General features: G+C 42.2%; 1 protein-coding gene across 1 annotated transcript in view; it reads left to right on the top strand.

The window, feature by feature from the left end:
* Positions 1-18787, top strand: part of LOC307252159 (adenylate cyclase 9) — a 69958-nt gene that overhangs the window by 38389 nt on the left and 12782 nt on the right. Inside the window, exons 2-5 of the mRNA XM_080029749.1 lie at positions 14008-14207; positions 15908-16018; positions 16470-16744; positions 18123-18225. Coding sequence (XP_079885875.1) covers positions 14008-14207; positions 15908-16018; positions 16470-16744; positions 18123-18225 — 689 coding nt within the window. The remainder of the gene's footprint in view (positions 1-14007; positions 14208-15907; positions 16019-16469; positions 16745-18122; positions 18226-18787) is intronic.

Below are 18787 nucleotides of genomic sequence, written 5' to 3'. Positions count from 1 at the left end.
ATGAAGCTGCGTCTGCGGTAACAGGATACATACAGTTCTGTGAGGATTTATGTGTTCCAAAAAAGACAATTAAACTCTATCCAAACAATAAACCATGGGTCACCCCAGAACTGAAACTGTTGAATCAAAAAAAGAGACTGTTTCAATCAGGAGGTACCAAAGCAGATATTAAAGCTGTGCAGTATAAAATTAGAAAGAAAATCATGGAATGTAAAGCATCTTATAAAAATAAAGTCCAGTAATTTTTTAGTCACGATGCAAGGAGAGCCAGGCAAGACCTACAAATCATGACTGGGTATAAACCTAAAATGCATACTTTAAATGTGGCAGATGACTGTGTTTTCTTTGGATTTAAATACATTTTATTGCCGCTTTGATGAGGTTGATTATTCTGAACAACAGATAAAGGCAATAGATCAAATAAAACATTTAACTGACAGGAACATTGCTATCTCCATTGATGATGTCAGGAAACAATTTTCTCAGCTCCACACCAGGAAATCACAAGGGCCAGATGGGATCAGCTGCAAGGTCCTGAAGTCATGCGCCGACTCACTGGCAACCCCATTTCAGAGGCTGTTCCAACGTTCAGTGGACACGGGACTGATTCCAGATCAGTGGAAAAGTGAGATCCCTAACAGCACTGTAAATGACAAAACAATTGAGAGGGTTAGTAGTTATAAATACCTTGGTATTGAAATTGATGACCAACTGAAATTTGAGATATGCACTACATCTAAGGTAAAAAACTACAACAACGGATGTTTTTCCTACGTAAGCTGAACTGCTTTCAGGTGGACTGTATTATTTTGGAATTGTTTTACAAAACAGTCCTTCAGAGTGTATTGTCCTTTGGCTTAGTTTGTGTATTTGGCAACATGCGCAAAAAAGACCAAGATAAATTACAGCGTTTGGTAAAGACAGCAAGCAAAATGATTGGATGCAGTCAGACGTCAGTCACTCAGCTATGGTCAGATCTTGTTGTGAATAAAGCTGAGCAGATACTCAGTGATCCTATCCACCCCTTATATAGGAGGTTCCAACGCAGCAACCGCGGCAGTAGCAGGCTGCTGCAAAGGTCCATCAGAACCAGAAGGTTTAGCTTGTCATTTGTCCTCTCTGCTATTAGACTTTTTAATGAAAGACACAGGTCAAGATCATGAACACTGTGTTTTTCTTTTACTGTTTTTAACTTAATCTTTGTGAATGTTGTTTTTAGGCCTGCTACTGATTCACTGATGAACTGAACTATTTATTCTTAAATGTTGTTGTTGTTGTGTGTGTGGCGTGCCCACTTGTATGCCTATATGTCCTAAATGTGCTGCACTTTTGACCACACAAATTTCCCAACTCTGGGATAATAAAGTATACTTTGACTTTGACTTTGATGATGTTGAGCTCTTTCTGTCGATTGCCTTAACCCGCCAGTCATCTGTGAAATCCACATTTAATTCTCCCATGCAACCTTAGCTTTGAGCACAGGTGTGTTATTGAGCGACATAAGACCGCTATATACCCGGGATATAAGAGCCTTCTGATCGGGACCTAATTTAAGTAATTCATCCCAGGGCAAAGAGGGGGGTGGAGAGGGAAACAAGGGATACTGCGTGCAAATGAAGTGTCTTATTTGTAAGTAACGAAAGAAATGTGAACGTGGCAAACCAAATTGTTTAACCAGATCTGTAAAGCTGGAAAAAACTCCACTTTCATATAAATCCAAGAGGGAATTAATGCCTTTTTCTTTCCACAGAGAGAATGATGCATCTAAAGCAGGGGGGAATAGGTGGTTACCAACTATGGGAGCAAGTATAGACGGGGATGAGAATTTGAAATGACGCCGGAACTGATACCAGATCTTAAGGGAAGTCAACACAATTGGGTTTTTGGTGTGCTTGGACGAGACAGTTGGAAGAGGGGAACACAACAATGCCGACAGAGATGATGTCAAACAAGACTTTGATTAAATGGACCCCCAAGAGGTGTTAACAGCATGGAACCAAAACAACAGCTTTTGAATATTAGCTGACCAGTAGTAGTACATAAAGTTTGGCAGGGCAAGGCCCCCTCCAAATGTACTCATTTCTAGTACGTTCCTACTAATTCTTGGGTGTTTTCCTTCCCAGATGAATGATGTAATAAGCTTATTCAATGATTGAAAGAAGGATTTTGGTAAAAATATTGGAATGGATTGGAATAAGTAAAGAAATCGAGGTAAAATTTTCATCTTCACAGAGTTAATTCTGCCTGTCAGCGTCAGAGGGAGGTTACCCCATCTCTGAAAATCAGATTTAGTCTGGTTAAGTAGGGGAGTGAAATTTGCAGCCAAAAGAGCTGAGATGGACGAAGTGATATTGATCCCTAAATATTTAAACCCTGAGCGGCTAATATTAAATGGCAAATTCAACTGCTGGAGGTCAGAGGGGGGAATGTTAAGAGGGAAACACTCACTTTTCTGCAGATTGAGCTTATACCCGGAAAAAGAACCAAATTCATTAAGAATAGAGATAACAGACGGAATAGCCGTGGCAGGATTTGCGACATAGAGCAAGAGGTCATCCGCATATAATGACACACGTTGTTCGATTCCTTCGCGATAGATTCCCTGAAGTAGGGGGGAAGAGCACAGGGCTATGGATAGTGGCTCGATAGCTAGCGCAAATAAAAGCGGACTTAAGGGGCAGCCCTGTCGGGTCCCGCGTGATAATGGAAAATAATCAGACCGAGCGTCCCCAGTGCAAACACTTGCCTGGGGGTCAGTGTATAGAAGACGAATCCATGAGCTAAAGCGGTCACCAAAACCAAATTTTTTAAGAGCAGTAAATAAATACAGCCATTCTACTCGATCAAAGGCCTTTTCGGCATCCAGTGATATTACAACTTCAGGACTTTTAGAGTTTGGGGTCGAATAAATTATGTTCATTAATGTTCTGATGTTGAAGAAAGAATGACGCCCTTTAATGAATCCTGTTTGCTCCTTTGAGATGATATCCGGCATAACTGCCTCGAGACGAGTTGCTAGGACCTTCGCTAAGACCTTGACATCAACATTGAGGAGAGATAAAGGCCTGTAGGACCCGCAACAAGTAGGGTCTTTATCCTTCTTTAGTAGGAGAGAGATTGATGCCTGGGTCAGGGTAGGTGGTAGAGTACCCCGTTCGATTGACTCACTATATACAGCTAGAAGAAGTGGGGCTAGTTTGCTACTAAATTTCTTAAAGAACTCTGTGGGATAGCCATCAGGGCCAGGGGCTTTGTTACTTTGCATAGAATTTATTGCATCAACTATTTCCTGTAGCACCAATGGCGAATCTAGGTTGTGTCCAATTGCAGGGTCAATAGTGGGTACATTGAGATTATTAAAAAATCGGTCCATGGTGATGTTGTCGGATTGGGAGTCCGATTGGTAAAGAGCTGAATAAAATGTTTTGAATGTTGCATTAATATCAGAAGGGGCAGACAGGAGAGCACCGAATGGGTCCTTAATTTGAGTAATGAGACGAGAGGAAGTTGGCGCTTTAGCTGATGGGCGAGCAAACGACCACCCTTATCGCCATGTTCATAGTAATTACTGCGAGATTGCAAAAGCATACGTTCTGCCTGCCTAGTGGTAAGCAAATCAAACTCGGCCTGCAGACCCAAGCGCTCCTTGAACAGTTCAGGACTAGGGTTACTGGCATATTGGTGGTCTAAGTTAAGGATTAGGTCCGTGAGTCGAGTCCGATCAGCTTTATACAATTCAGGGTTCGACATAACGCATGGCCTGTAGGCCCGGGGCCAGTAAAATCATATGCAGGGCAAGTTGATTGGCCAGTCACTGTCCCGCCCGGGCCATTAACGGCCAATCACAGTTCAGTATCTTTTTGTAGACTACATCATGGTTCATTGAAATGCGCGTTGAGAGTCGTAATGAAATCAGTGTTTATTTAAGACTCAATATAATAAACCTAATATAAAATATATTTTTTAATGAAAGGCCAGTGGACAAACGATGCGTGGGCGTTTTGACAGGCGGAGCAACAAGCGGGCGCACTCTCGCTCCGTTGGCAGAGCTGCCTACTGTCCGCCTGCGAGTCGACAAATCAATCGACTTACTCTGCCCCCTTTCTTTCTTCCCACAGCAGAGGTTGAGGTGCAGAAAATGAAGTGATAACTGCACTTTTCCTTTAGCTGCCGCCGTAATGTTACAGTATTTGCATGCAAGCCCCAAGTAATACAAGTGAGAGGCTTTATTTAAACGCTGTGAATGCGTCTCCGGTGATTGTGTCGGTTGTAGAAAGAAACCAACGGAGGGACTCGGCTCACTGGACAGTTCCTATAGTCGCGCAGTTTGTCTGCCGACATGTTTTCAGGCTCGAGACATACAATCAGATCGCGGAAGTCTTTCCCATTGAAATCGCTAACGGGGGGGAATATCCCCGGTTATTATTTTAGCCACAAACCACAGTTCATCTGCGCGACGGCTCACTCACTGGCGAGATCACACGGTGAAACGCTGCTATGCTCGGACGAAGGCATTGTGTGTTTCTAAGGTGATTTAACGTCATAGTCTCAGACGAGCGTTTAACTTTTGCTGCATATTTTGCACTGCATTGTTTTTTATCAATAGTTTGAAAAAATGGTCCCACACCGGACTCTTATGTGAAGCTGACACTTCATGCTGAAGTGACGCTCCTGCAGCGCGCTCACGACCAGACGTGAACTCACATACACGGTGAAATCTCCCATTAAAAAAACGGCATAACCCCCTGATTTTTGGATTTCTATTCTATTTTTAAAGTCAACTTGAGCGCAAGTGGAAAACTGGTCATTCGGTCGACACATTCACATCCCTAATGCATATAGAGAAAGTAATAAAAACAGCCTACCACACCACAAAGAATGATCAGACCTTCATCTCTTATTTATTTTTTTTATGTTTGAACATGACTTCTGCAGGTGAACTATTCATTAAACTGCCCAAATTCAAGAATAAAAACAATCATCAAACTATTGGACTTTAAAGGTCCCATATTATGCTAAATGCACTTTTTAAATGTGTTCTAACATATCCATGCGTGTGCATGTGCCTAGAGACTGCCAAAATATAAAAAAAATAACAATCTCTCCTTTTCTCACTCTCCCCTTTTCTGAAACCCCCACCCCTCCCCCTCAATATACTCCAGTCAGAATTCTCCCCTTTTCTGACCTCACAAACTGGAAAGCCAGACGCTTCCACTGTGCAGCCCACACCCCTATTTCTTATTGGTCCACGGCCCTGACAGACAGAGGGTGAGGCGTATCTGGCTTCGCTTCCGGACAGCGGGCGGGGGGAGCTCAAAGATTGTATATTTACGAGGGGAGCTGCAGCTCTTTTTAAAAAATAGGCCATTGTGAGATTAGCTGAACATCAGCATAGTACAATAAATTATCTGAAAGTTTTTTTCAGCAAACAATTAAAGAAAAACGTATTAGGGACCACTAAGACCATATAATATGGTGTATAATAGAACCGAAAAGTGTATAATATGGGAGCTTTAAAATACTGGCCGACCCCTTCAACATACTTTCAGTTGTAGGCTTCAAATTCAATACGTTTGCCTGGTTTTATATTATGTGTATGAGCATTATCAATATTTCAGATCATTAACTAAAAGAAAAATAACCAAATCTAAAGGGAATATCTATACTGTTACAATATAGATATTCCCTTTAGATTTGGTTATTTTTCTTTATTTTTCTAATATAGGTATTATAATTATTGACACTAAATTATGAAGAAGAAAAAAGTGTGTGCAGGGCCAGTGAAAATATACAAGGGGCCAGTAAAACTCGGATCCACTGGCCCGGCGGGCCAGAAGGAAAAAAAAGTTATGTTGAACCCTGCAATTTAGTTAAATTGGCAGAGTAAGCTATAATTTGACCTCTAAGGTATGCCTTTAGAGACTCCCATAGTAGAGAGTAAGAGGTAGAATCATCTTTGTTAATAGAAACAAACTCGTCAATAGAGGAGGAAACATAATCACAGAAACCCTGGTTAGAGAGAAGCAGAGAGTCCAGTCTCCACAAAGGACGGGGTCTTGGATGAGATGTTAATAGCATGTCAAGAACCAAGGGGGAGTGGTTATAACTATCGCCAAATATTCAGTGGAAACCACATTAGGAAGGAAACTAGCGTCCACAAAAAAATAATCAAAAAAAATAATCAATTCTAGAATAGGAGCGATGTACCGGTGAAAAAAAAGAAAATTCTTTTGCATGTGGATTACGAAACCTCCATGGATCAGCGCATCCATTTTGTAACATAAAGTCTGCAAATGCCCTTGACATGGAAGAGGGATGAGCTAGTCTGGGGCTGGAGCGATCTAATTCAGGGTTAATAACGCAGTTCAAATCGCCACCAAAAATTAATCGATGCGTATTTAAAGCTGGGAGGCTGCTAAGTAATCGGTTTGCAAAGCCAGCATCATCAAAGTTGGGAGCATACACGTTAACCAGTAAAACAGGTGTCTGCTGTATGGTACCTGTTACAATCAAATACCTTCTATTGGGATCTGAGATTGAGCTAGTGGGAATGAATTGTGTTCTCTTATGGATCAATATAGCCACACCCCTGCCTTAGAGTTAAAGGTAGAGTGGAAGACCTGGCTTCCCCAAGATTTGCACAATCTGACATGATCAGTATTGCGCATATGCGTCTCCTGTATGAAAGCTATATCCGTTTTTAAATGTTTAAGGTGTGACAAAACTCTGGATCTTTTAATCGGATGACCCAAGCCTTTGACATTCCATGACAGAAACCTAATAGAGTTTACTGAGTTATTAGACATCATTAGGGTAAGTGTGTAGACAGTGACCTACAAGATAATACAGTGATATGAATAGACCAAACATAGAAAGATGATAAAAACACACATTGCATGCAGATGTAAACAAGTTAGAAGAACACCAAGGACACCACGGCACCACGGCCTGGATGTTGTCTAGCTTAGTGACCATGCTGGCGAACGATGACTTGAACTCAGCGGCTATGTTGCTCAAGCAAATCCGGAATGGAAGCCGTTGAGCTAGCACTAACATCAATGCTAACGCTGTCCGAGGACATATCAGACTCTGCCGAATCTCTTTTTGCGTTTTTCTTTCCTTTAGTGATTTTTCCGAATCAGTGTTAGTGTTACCGGCAATACAAGCACAAAAAAAATCAATGAAAATAGGGTTTAGTCAGTTAAGTCTGAAATAGTTAGTGGGAGCTAGAAAGCGGTCGCACCTACTCCATGCTCTGTAACCCGGAAGTCCTCGCCTCGTTTCAAAGTTGACCGTAGTTGCTTGGGCTTGGTTGATTGGTTGGAGAAAACGTTAAGTGTCTCTCTTTGTCCCCCCTTTGTCTTTCAAACTCTCACACACACAAGCACATGTTCACTTTTTCTGTGTGTGGGACTGGGAGCAGAGGGGATGTGGTGACCTTTTGGGTCACAGGGAATGGTTTTGATCATGTGGGTTGGAAGCAACCATAAGGTCAAAGGTCATTTCTCAAGAAGTCTGGGTTTGGGACGCTCCTGTGGGGATTGTCTCAAATGTCAGCTTTAGTCTGAAACCTTCACCCAGACATACTCACATGAGGACTACTGAGCAGGGCCTGGGTGGGTGTGTGTGAGCGCTTCAACACATTTTTGAGCAGTATGGGTGTTAATTTATTTCTGAGTTTGCACCACAAGCCTCTCAGAAGAATTCTCCAAGTGTGTGTGTGTGTGTGTGTGTGTGTGTGTGTGTGTGTGTGTGTGTGTGTGTGTGTGTGTGTGTGTGTGTGTGTGTGTGTGTGTGTGTGTGTGTGTGTGTGTGTGTGTGTGTGTGTGTGTGTGTGTGTGTGTGTGTGTGTGTGTGTTAGCGTGCTGTATGTTTAAGGGGTGAGAATGTGAGTATGCCTGTATATACCGGTATGAAAAGCTGTGCAATCTTTCGACTGAATTCGTGTGTGAGAGAGCCGAGCAGCTGAGAACACATTTTGGATGTAGGGACTTAAACTAACGACAAATTCTATAATCAAATAATTTTTTCTTTTTCTCCCAGAGAATTCATTCAAGTAATTCATTGTTTATTCAGTATGATGTCAGTCTAAAATCCCAAGTTTATTTTTTTTTTCAAATCGAATGATATTGAGAAAATCAGCCTATCCTTGCATTTTGAGAAAGATCGTGTAGCAAATGTTGACATTGAATTGACTTGAACCATAATTGTTAGTGACTGGTATGGTAACTAACTTTCTGTTTATTGATTCAACTAGCAGCTGTTTCAGCAATCTGTGGGTATCAGTATGTATGACGGTGTTAGTGAGTTGGTAGTGTTTTCTTGGGAGAGTAATTTTCTCGTGTGTGTGTGTGTGTCTATGGTGTGTATGGTCTTTGGGTGTACATGTGGAATGTGACAACTCAGCTACGCTTCCTCTCCATTCATCCTTCTGTTCATTCATTCTTTTTTATACGCCCTGCACATAAGGTCTAATACAAAGTGCCTGTGCATGTGGTTTGTGTGTGTTTGCACGTTGGGGACTGTTTTCTAATATATGAATATATGAGAGGCAAAGGCAATCACGGGGTGATTGCACTACCTTCGATGAATCATCAATGAGGCAGAGGATATTTCCCGGAAAATGCTATGCCCTCCTCGAGGGCTTTGGTTGAAGTGACATCCACTTGGAAGCCTATGCAACTTGTAAAATAAATTAGTAAATAGACAATAACAATGAAAACACTGTATTCAAATACAGATTAATATAGCTGTTGCTTAGCCCAATTATAGGAAAACTCGTAATAAATAGATGGTGGATCATAACAAATGCACATGCTTCCACGCAGGGCTAAATAATCTGATGGGTATGAAAATTATGTTTTTTTTTAACGTTTTGTCCTTTGGAGTAACACGATATTAACCCATTTAAACAACTTAGGGGATTTTGGACTACATTCACTAGACAGAGCTAGTAGTACAGACCGAATCAGCTGTCGGTTTTGGTCGATATTTGTTTGTGTAATCAGACAAATTTGGGAATGTGGTTAAGTGTGTCTTTAGCGCTTGTGTGTGTGTGTGTGTGTGTGTGTGTGTGTGTGTGTGTGTGTGTGTGTGCGTGTGCTTGTGTGTGTTTGCGTGTGCTTGTGTGTACGTGTACCCCTACAGATGTCACTGTGTGCATTGTTTCTAGACTGTAAGGTATGGACCTGTCAGTTATTTGTCGTGTGTGTGTGTGTGTGTGTGTGTGTGTGTGTGTGTGTGTGTGTGTGTGTGTGTGTGTGTGTGTGTGTGTGTGTGTGTGTGTGTGTGTGTGTGTGTGTGTGTGTGTGTGTGTGTGTGTGTGTGTGTGTGTGTGTGTGTGTATTGTAGTGGTAGTAGCCGTCCTCAGCTGAACCCTCTCTCCTCCAGCCAGCTGCTCTGAATAAATCAATAAAAACCATTGAGCTGCTTTGAGAGTGCTGGTGTCAGTTACTTTCCCAGAGTGCTGCATTTACAGAGGCTAGAGAAGATCAATACATTACACACACACACACACACACACACACACACACACACAACATCGGCAGTGGGTTTCAATGACTTTGGCCACATAAACTTTGTAATAAAGGATTAGCTTTGTTATACCTTAGATCTTGGATAAAGATACATATAGTATATAATACAAGTGGGCCCTTTATCGTATGTAGTAAATTAGTTGACAGTGACACTAAAGCGTGCACACATTTACCTACTGTGCTCTTGATGGCCAGAAAACTACAATTTCCAGTGCGTATTATGTCGAGCCTTTAAGCGCCCTCACAATTCAAGGCCTGTTTTAGAGTTTAGAGCAGGCTGTTGATAAACCTGAAATGCAAGTAGACAAGGAATGTGGGTTATGTGAGGCATGCTGAACTCAGTGACCTTCAAAGAACTCTCGGCTCTTTCCTCCCTAGTCGCCATCCCTTCTCTGTTTGCCACTCTCCTCTTGGCTATCTCCTCTTGTCCGTGTCTTTATCTCCATAGCATCTCGCCTCTCATGCAGGACGCAAGCCAGAGTAAGAGAGGGGAGATGTTTGTACTCGTCCTCATGATGATACACGTCACGTCTCTAGCTAGAGTATTTTTTATGCAGATACTAATATTAAAGTACTGAACGCAAAATGTTTATAATGCAAGACATACAGCTATTTAAAGTCACTTTGGCAGCCAATCTAAAAATGGAGGTGGACTATATATATATATTAGTGCTGTCAGTTTAACGCGTTATTAACGGCGTTAACGTAAACCCATTTTAACAGCGATATTTTTATTATCGTGCGATTAACGCTCTTTACGGCCTAGCAAACGTTGTGGTTTTTTCACATGCTGTTGAATCAACTAGTAATGTTAGAACAACTGAAACACCACAAACTATACATGTGGCTCGCAGTTAAGTTACTGTTCATTCAAACGGAACATGTCCTACAGCATAATTTCACATTAAAATCATTTAACTGGCAAAACGGCGAAACGTCAAGTCAATTCTGACTTTTATTTTGAAGCAGAAACCGGAACCTAGCACTTCCTAGCTCAGCTGCGCAACCTTTACTAGTAGCTTCTTCCGTGTGTGAGTCTGGGACTTCGCGTAAGAAGAACAGAAAAGAAAGCTTGTAATTTGCAGAAGTCTTACTTATAACCCTGCACACCAAAACCTCCATGAATGTTAGTGGCAGCCGGCAGTCATTCATTTTCACTTTAATTTTCGCTACGAAGGGCGACTGGAGGCTGCAGCAGCGCCATGGCAACCACCCCACATACACAAACTACTATGTCCACTCCACACAGTCTGAAATAAGCCGTGGATGAAGAACTCCCAAAACATTTAGGCCTACAACAACCAGTTTAATTTAGCCTAAATACTCATTTGTTTTATGGTTTGGGTTTTAAATAAAAAAAGAAGTTCCAATTATGTTTGTGTATGCTGTTAGGGGTGGGGGGAGGGGGAGATCTACATTGTGGGCTATTTGCACTGAATTGCAAATTATGATATTTTAGAAGAAATACACTGAATTACAAGGGTGTAGAGAATGGGTGTGATAAGAGCATTAAAATTAGAAAAAATAATGGGACAAAAAGAAATCAAAGGACTTTAGGCTAGAATAGATAAGAATGCGATTAATCGCGATTAATCACGTGTTAACTATGACATTAATTCGATTAATCGCGATTAAATATTTTAATCGTTTGACAGCACTAATATATATACACTCAACAAAAATATAAACGCAACACTTTTGTTTTTGCTCCCATTTTTCATGAGATGGACTTAAAGATCTAAAATTCATTCCAGATACACAATTGTACCATTTCTCTCAAACATTATTCACAAATCTGTCTAAATGTGTGATAATGAGCTCTTCTGCTTTGCTAAGATAATCCATCCCACCTCACAGGTGTGCCACATCAAGATGCTGATCTGACATCATGATTAGTGCACAGGTGTGCCTTAGACTGTCCACAATAAAAGGCCACTCTGAAATGTGCATTTTTTTGCTTTATTGGGGGTCTGGGGACTCTGGAAACCAGTCAGTATCTGGTGTGGCCACCATTTGCCTCATGCAGTGCAACACATCTTCTTCGCATAGAGTTTATCAGATTGTCAATTGTGGCCTGTGGAATGTTGGTCCACTCCTCTTCAATGGCTGTGCGAAGTTGCTGGAGACGGCTTATGGTGGAGAAATGAACATTCAATGCACGAGCAACAGATCTGGTTGACATTCCTGCTGTCAGCATGCCAATTGCACGCTCCCTCAATGCTTGTGGCATCTGTGGCATTTTGCTGTGAGACAAAACTGCACATTTCAGGGTGGCCTTTTATTGTGGACAGTCTAAGGCACACCTGTGCACTAATCATGATGTCAGATCACTGTGTGTGTGTGGGGGCTCTCAAATTTACAATATAATGTTGCAAAATCCTATAGTACACAAGCTAACTTATTTGCCCACCCTCTCAGCATCAGGCTGACGCACATGCTTTCACATATGGGTCGGATGCTGACCAGTCACACTCACATAGGCTGACACTTCACTGTATGTCTTTCCCTTTTTCTATTGTGGAAAAAAAAAAACATTGTTTTACCTGGACATTAAGTCAGGTCAAGAGGAGTTTCTCTCATGAATCTTGTCTCAATTTGGGAACATTTCATAAGGACAGCAGTAGTGTGGCACTTCTGTAAAACCTACTGAAACATGCCTGGGCCGTCACTCTCTTGCATTCATTACTTTTCTCAGCATCCCTCATTACCTGAATTCAAAATATCCCCATATAATAATATAGCAGACACTGCGTTTATTTTCGCCAGTTCTGCGTCTGCTTGCTCGTCATGCTCGTCGGTAAAGTCATACGCGTTTCGCACGCTTACACACACGCACACACACACACAGCAGCTGATCAGGGGAGAGGAATGCTTGGTGACACACATGCACATTAATTAACCACACTTTGCAGGGCTTGTGTCTTTTAGATGGCCACCTGCGGGAAACCCTGGTACCTTATGTCATTTTGATTTATTACATATTGTCTAAATAACCTTATTCAGTCCAAATGTGACACAAAACAAACAAAATAGAGCAACCCATCCATTGTAAAAATATATGGAACTGAAGAAAGCATTTTACACATTTATGTTTTCAGTGACAGCATTGTTGTTTGAGTAACACACGATAAAATAAAATAAATAAAATATTAAATTTGCAAAACAATTCAGAGGAAACTGAATTGGCATATAATCTAAAACTTTTCTAATTGATATCATGATAGGATCTGCTGTCATAATCTAGTAAAAAATTAAGATAGACGTGTAAAAGATCTTAAAGTACTGCAATAGGAATGTATTAATATGGCAAATTTGTACTGGAAGCCCTTTATATACTTAAATGCTCATTGATGCAGGAATTGGCTGTAGTACTACGAAAACTACATAAGTGATTTTTAAAAGTGGCTTCAGTCTGTGCTGTAGGAACAACAAATGCCCATGGAGCAGGGATTCCAAATGAGTGCGTAACACATAATAGGATATAGCAGAGGCAATCAGTATTAGGCCGGGAGTCAGCAGACTCCTGGACCAGGTCCCTTTATGGCCTAAATCTGCTCCTCCAATCATTACAATGCTAACAAGGTTAGCACCTTTAGCTGTTTGAACAAAGAGGCCAGCTAGCCAGGTTACTGTGTTTGGACAGCCTGATAGCGGCTGGCTATGAGCCACCACTCTAATCCACTGTTTGTATATTTCCTTGTTGGCCCTTCACCAGTGTGAACATGGGCAGAGCTTTGTGCTGGTGTGTCAACACAATTGGTGAAACATCCAGTATTGCATTACAACCAGAGTTGTAGGCTGGCTGATGATTGACTGATGAGGGTATGTCTGTTCTCTAACTAATAAGTTGTATCACCCCCCCCCCCCCCCCACACACACACACACACACACACACACACACACACACACACACACACACACACACATAAAATGTCAAAAATTATGAAAAATAAATAAACAAAAAAAAGTTTTATAAGACATACAGTAAATCAAAGAAACTCAAGCTAATATTTGTCCTCTATAAAGCTACTGGCCGAAAAACATTGGTATTTGAACTTGATAAACTTAGATTACATTACAATTGCTAAATGTCAAATAGATTGACTTAATTATTGTAGCCGTACAAAGTATGCAGTAAATCACACTTTAGTCACTGGGCATTATGTGTTGCCCAGTGACTTTTTGGCATACATACATCGCTCTTGGCTTTGAGGTGGGCCAGCCTCCGGTGGGATCGCCTTCTCAGTATTATTAATGATGCTTTTTGTTTGCACACATCTCACTTTTAATTGCCACTGTTTTATTCTGTAGATGACAAATACTGGACTACTAAAGTACAACCCCTGCTAGATAGTGATGTCTCTTTTGTGTGCGGCAGTTCTCCACTTTTCAATCAAACCTAGAACATTATGAAATTCATGCTTATGAAGTTCTAAACAGCAGGGATTTGGTGTTTGTGCTTCTCCCTCAGGGCTGAAAACCTACCTGATCTCAGGGAGAAGGTTTGAACATGATGGGCCGATTGGCTTCTCTCAGGTGGGACGCTCAAGCGTAAATTTTGTTGGGGTCAACCTGTCCTCCTGTCCTCATCCCCGCACGCCGGACCTCATCCCTGGGGGAGCGCAGGCTGCTGACCCCCTGCTGCCCCACCACCCACCAGACAGGATCGGGGTAAGGCAGGAGAAACTAAAAGTCTAGTCTAGTTTATGAAGAAGAAGTGCTGATGACCAGTTTGCTAAAAACACACATCTACAGTATGTAACACTAACTAGCATTCACGTTAGTTCTGTTGCTCATGGTCACAGTGCAACATTTAGTACTTAAAGCCACTACGAGTAACATGGCACGTTGGCGGCCCCTTTGGACAAAAGCGTAGTATTTCTATGACGCCAGCTGTCGTGAAGCTGTTTTCTAGCACGTGCCGGGCGTGCGAGATTCAAATAATCAGGAAGCAATATAGTGCATGTCCGTGTGTTGAAAGTGTGAGGGCACCGGACTCTATTCGGCTCCGTGAGAGTGGTTAGTGACACAGCATCAACTAATGCCAGTCAGTGCTACACACACACCTGATTGCAATGAGTTGATGCAGTGTCACCTCTCACAGAGCTGAAAGATTACGTGTCCTCACAGAAAGCGAATGAACGAGAGACGGCAGTTAGTATGGATCACGATGAGGTAAAGTGTTTATGTTGTTGTAAATAATGACAATTTCAGATGAATAATGGTCATCAGCTGATGCTGGTGAGGCAAAGTAAACTTTGTTTTAGTAGGCTACCGCTCATTCATTTAGGAGTAAAGACTGCAGTCTAATTCGCTCCCGTGAAATTGTGTATATACGTTGCTTGGCAACGCCCTCCCGCCCGCCTATCACTCTCCCTTTTAGCTTTTCTTCATTGCATTTTATTTTTTTTCTTTGATGGTTCAGCCCCGTTATCAGTCATTATGACGACAAATAACTGTCTCAAACAAGGCTCCCTCTCCCCTTCCCTCACCTGGAGGGATAGGCTTCTCAAATCACGTTGCTGCGCCACACTGAAATCTGCGACCAATACGGATATGTGACCATAGAGCCTGAACGAGCGAACCGAAAATCGGACTGGGTGTACGACCAGACCAAACGCAGTAATAAAAACTATATAAAAACGTATTTCTTTGCACTGATGGTCTCGTTTGCTGTTGAAGGTAATTTATGATTATCAGAGGAAACATGAGGCTGTTTAAAAGATATTTAAATGTTACTCGGAGCTGCTTAATGGTGGAAAAATTTTAAATATTTAGTTGGTAAATGTAAGTATCTTGGGAGCAGGGGGAATCCGCTTAATAATAATTACTCAGGGAATGTGTGGAATCAGGGACCAATTTGTCACAATTTTGCATCAAACTTGTTTTTTGTTCACACAGCAGAATTAACAAGCCGATCAAAATGTGTAATATGCTAGAGGACATTGCTCTCTAATTGGTCATCATTTTGCATGCGGGAAAACTCTGGGATTTAAACAAAGAGTAAAAGACAAGCAGACTCCTCTTAGGTTCCAGAAATAGAAAAACGTGGGACTTTTTAATTTCCCAATGGGGGGATGACTATGCAAGTTGTACGTTCTAACCGCAACCACCTGCTCACCAATGGCTCAGTGCAGTTGCTTTGGTCCACGCCAAGGTGTGATAGCTGTGTTCACAAATGTCCAAACAAACCACACCAAGGGCTTTTAACGCTCCAGGGTTTGATTCCACCAAATTTAACAAGGCATCCGTGACAGTGCCCTTACTTTTGAGGAAACTGTCAACGCCCAAACACTATTATGAAAAGAGATGTTATCTTCTATTTTGTAACCTCCCCCCCCCCCTCCTTCACTGTCCTTCTGCCTCTCTAGCCTCCCTGTGTGGCCCGTAGTGTGATCTTGCCCCCGGGGGTAGAGCAGGGTGAGGATGTGGCTGTGCTGAACGGCTGCCAGGAGGAGCACAACAGAACCAGCAGTGCCAAGGTACAGCAGCCATGTGCAAGAATGTGGACATCACCAACTCATTCATCAAGCACCCCTTTAAGCATGTGTCACTTTAAGGTGGAGTCAGCGATTCTGGAGAATGTCGTTGCCAAAATCACTTTTTGTCAAAATCAGTGAATGTCTCCTCACGATCCGCGAGAGTTAATACACAGCCGAGGCTCTGTAAAATGGTATGTAAACAAAGGGGGACCACCGTAGCTAGCAAACATGCCTGTTTACAGAGCCTAGGCTGTGTGTTAACTCTGAATTTATTTTCAGGGCACACAATGCCGGACAGGTAGCTGAACGTGAGGAGATAATCACTGATTTTGACAACAAGCGTTCTCCAAAATCACGGACTCCACCTTTAAGCTACTCAACAATCATACCCCGTGTTTGTTCCTCTTTGTGACTTTTTCCCTTGATATTTTTGGTTCTTCTGCCCATCCAGTTCCTCCCAGGCCATGGCCCCAGGGCAGCCAACGGTCTCCTGAGTCCCCCGCTGGAGGACCCAGTGCGAGCCAGCCAGAGCTCCCTGTGCGACATTCTGCAGGAGAAAGAGAAGAAGACTAGCACTAGCACCGGGACTGGCACCAGTCTAGGCATGGCTGGCGGGGCAGGGGCAGCGGGCACCGGAATGGACCACTCTGCCCTGATCCAACTACGGGCCAAGAACTTCAGGAAAAAGAGCGATGTTCACTTTGTTGATGTTATCAGGGAGGACAGGTGAGCCAAGAGATTGAAGGTAGAATGTATGGATTGATAATACCAGTCGAGGATGACTGATTGTGTATGATAAGATGAGGGACTAGTCGCGAAGGGATCCATGTTTTTATAACTTTCTAAATCAGGAAGCACCAATTATATGAAAGAAATCAACCCTTCTACGCAATGTTCATTCCCAGGGTGATTCTATCCACTGTCCAAGTGATAATACGTAGCTATAGACAGACACATTCACGCTCCACACACATTGTTTTCTGATATCATCATGAAATGAAATGATATATAGAAATGATATAGAAGATAGTTTTCAAACCTATAAACCTTATTGCGTTTTCCCCTTGTTTCAGTGTCTTTTCACAGAGAAGAAAATCCAAGCATAATTACAATTTTGTCTCATTTTGTGAGCAAATGTCTATATTTTTATTTTATTATTGTAGCCTGGAAATCCAAACCCATATCTAGAACGATAGAGGATCTGGCCATTATCAATAGACCTTCCCAACTCAAGGGGCGGCACCGACGCGTGCAATTCAAATGCCACTGCACGCAATTGGATAGCACTACGACCAATCAGAGCAATGAACAAGGTGACATATTAAGCCCCGTTTATTTAGCCAACAGCGGGTTAAGTGTTAATTGTGGTCAGTCGGCAAAACAGAGCATTCCTCTTACTTGCTAATGAAAGATGCACAGCACTGTCGTCATCCGGTTACAGCCGCCCCTGAGCACCATACATAGGGCTCTGGCCCGCCAATATCAGAAAGAACGATTTTATTGGCAGCTCAGGATTTCTTGACATATTTAATGAGCTTCAATGGAGAGTATCCAGACCAACAGGCGCAGCAAATTTAAAGGTGCTGTAAGCGGAATGGTTCTTTTAGCTAACTTCCTGTCAGTTACTGCAGTTAGCAGTCCCGTCGCTCGTCCCTACGCCACCACATTAATGCACTGCGGTCTTCAAGCAGCGAGTTATCTAGCATCCTCTCAGATCCATAAGTGTGATAAAACATTATAAAAACCATCAAAACAGACATTGGGAAGAATTTTTACCTGCTCCGCCATTGTAGGCGCATAAACATTCACCCATCTGCCGCTCTGGCGTGCACCGGCAGTGAGACCATGAGTGAGACGGGTTTCGGTTTGTAGCGTTCTCTCTTGTGATTGGATATTAAGTTTATTTGCCAATTACATGCAGAGCAGCTGACTGAGAGATCGGCTTTATGAAACGCTCACACTATATAAGTGATCACTGTATGAATAAAGAGCGATTTAACACTTATATTAACATAAATAAACCGCTTACTTCACCTTTTAATTTAATTTTCACAGAAAAATCCTACATTACCTTATATTATCATTTCTTCTCTGTGGTTCACAGTCTGATGAAGGATTACTTTTTCAAACCACCCATCAACAAGATCAGCCTTAATTTCCTAGAGAGGCCTCTGGAGAATGCCTATCGCAGCAGCTACAAGGAGGAGGTATGCACACACACACACACACACACACACACACACACACACACACACCTCCCAGTATCATAATACTCATACATACCCAACCTGTCACTGTAATTATAAACCTGATCACTGCCTTATTCAGCTCTAACCTTAAAATAGTTCCTGAGAGAAGAGAGAGGGCTGCTGAAAGGCTCTGACTTTAGAGACTTTTCCAAATGTCTTTATCCTTGTGAGGATATTTGCCAGGTACAAAGGATGGGAAAAAAACAAACAAACAGATATCACGTGTAAAAAAAGACCTCCCTAGGCCCATGGACCCCAGAGAAACGGTTTTGTAATACATATAGGGGTCTTAAATAGTGGGCGTTGTCTATGTGTCTGTCTGTCTTCGTTTGCATGTGTTTTTGAGGGAAGGGGGCAGGGGTTGCTGCAACATTTTCCTTGTATTCCTTGTGTTTCCCATTTGTCACAAACCCAGGACCCCTTCCAGTTGCCTTTATTGATCTCACAGCATTGCAGCCCCCTGCTGTTACAACAGTGTCACTACATAGCTAAAAAAAACAACAACAACACTTCAAGGTCT

This window comes from Ammodytes marinus (genome assembly GCF_949987685.1).
Source record: "Ammodytes marinus genome assembly, chromosome: 6".
NCBI lineage: Eukaryota > Metazoa > Chordata > Actinopteri > Uranoscopiformes > Ammodytidae > Ammodytes > Ammodytes marinus.
Note: the sequence above shows the minus strand (reverse complement) of the source record. Positions and strands in the feature narration are given on the sequence as shown.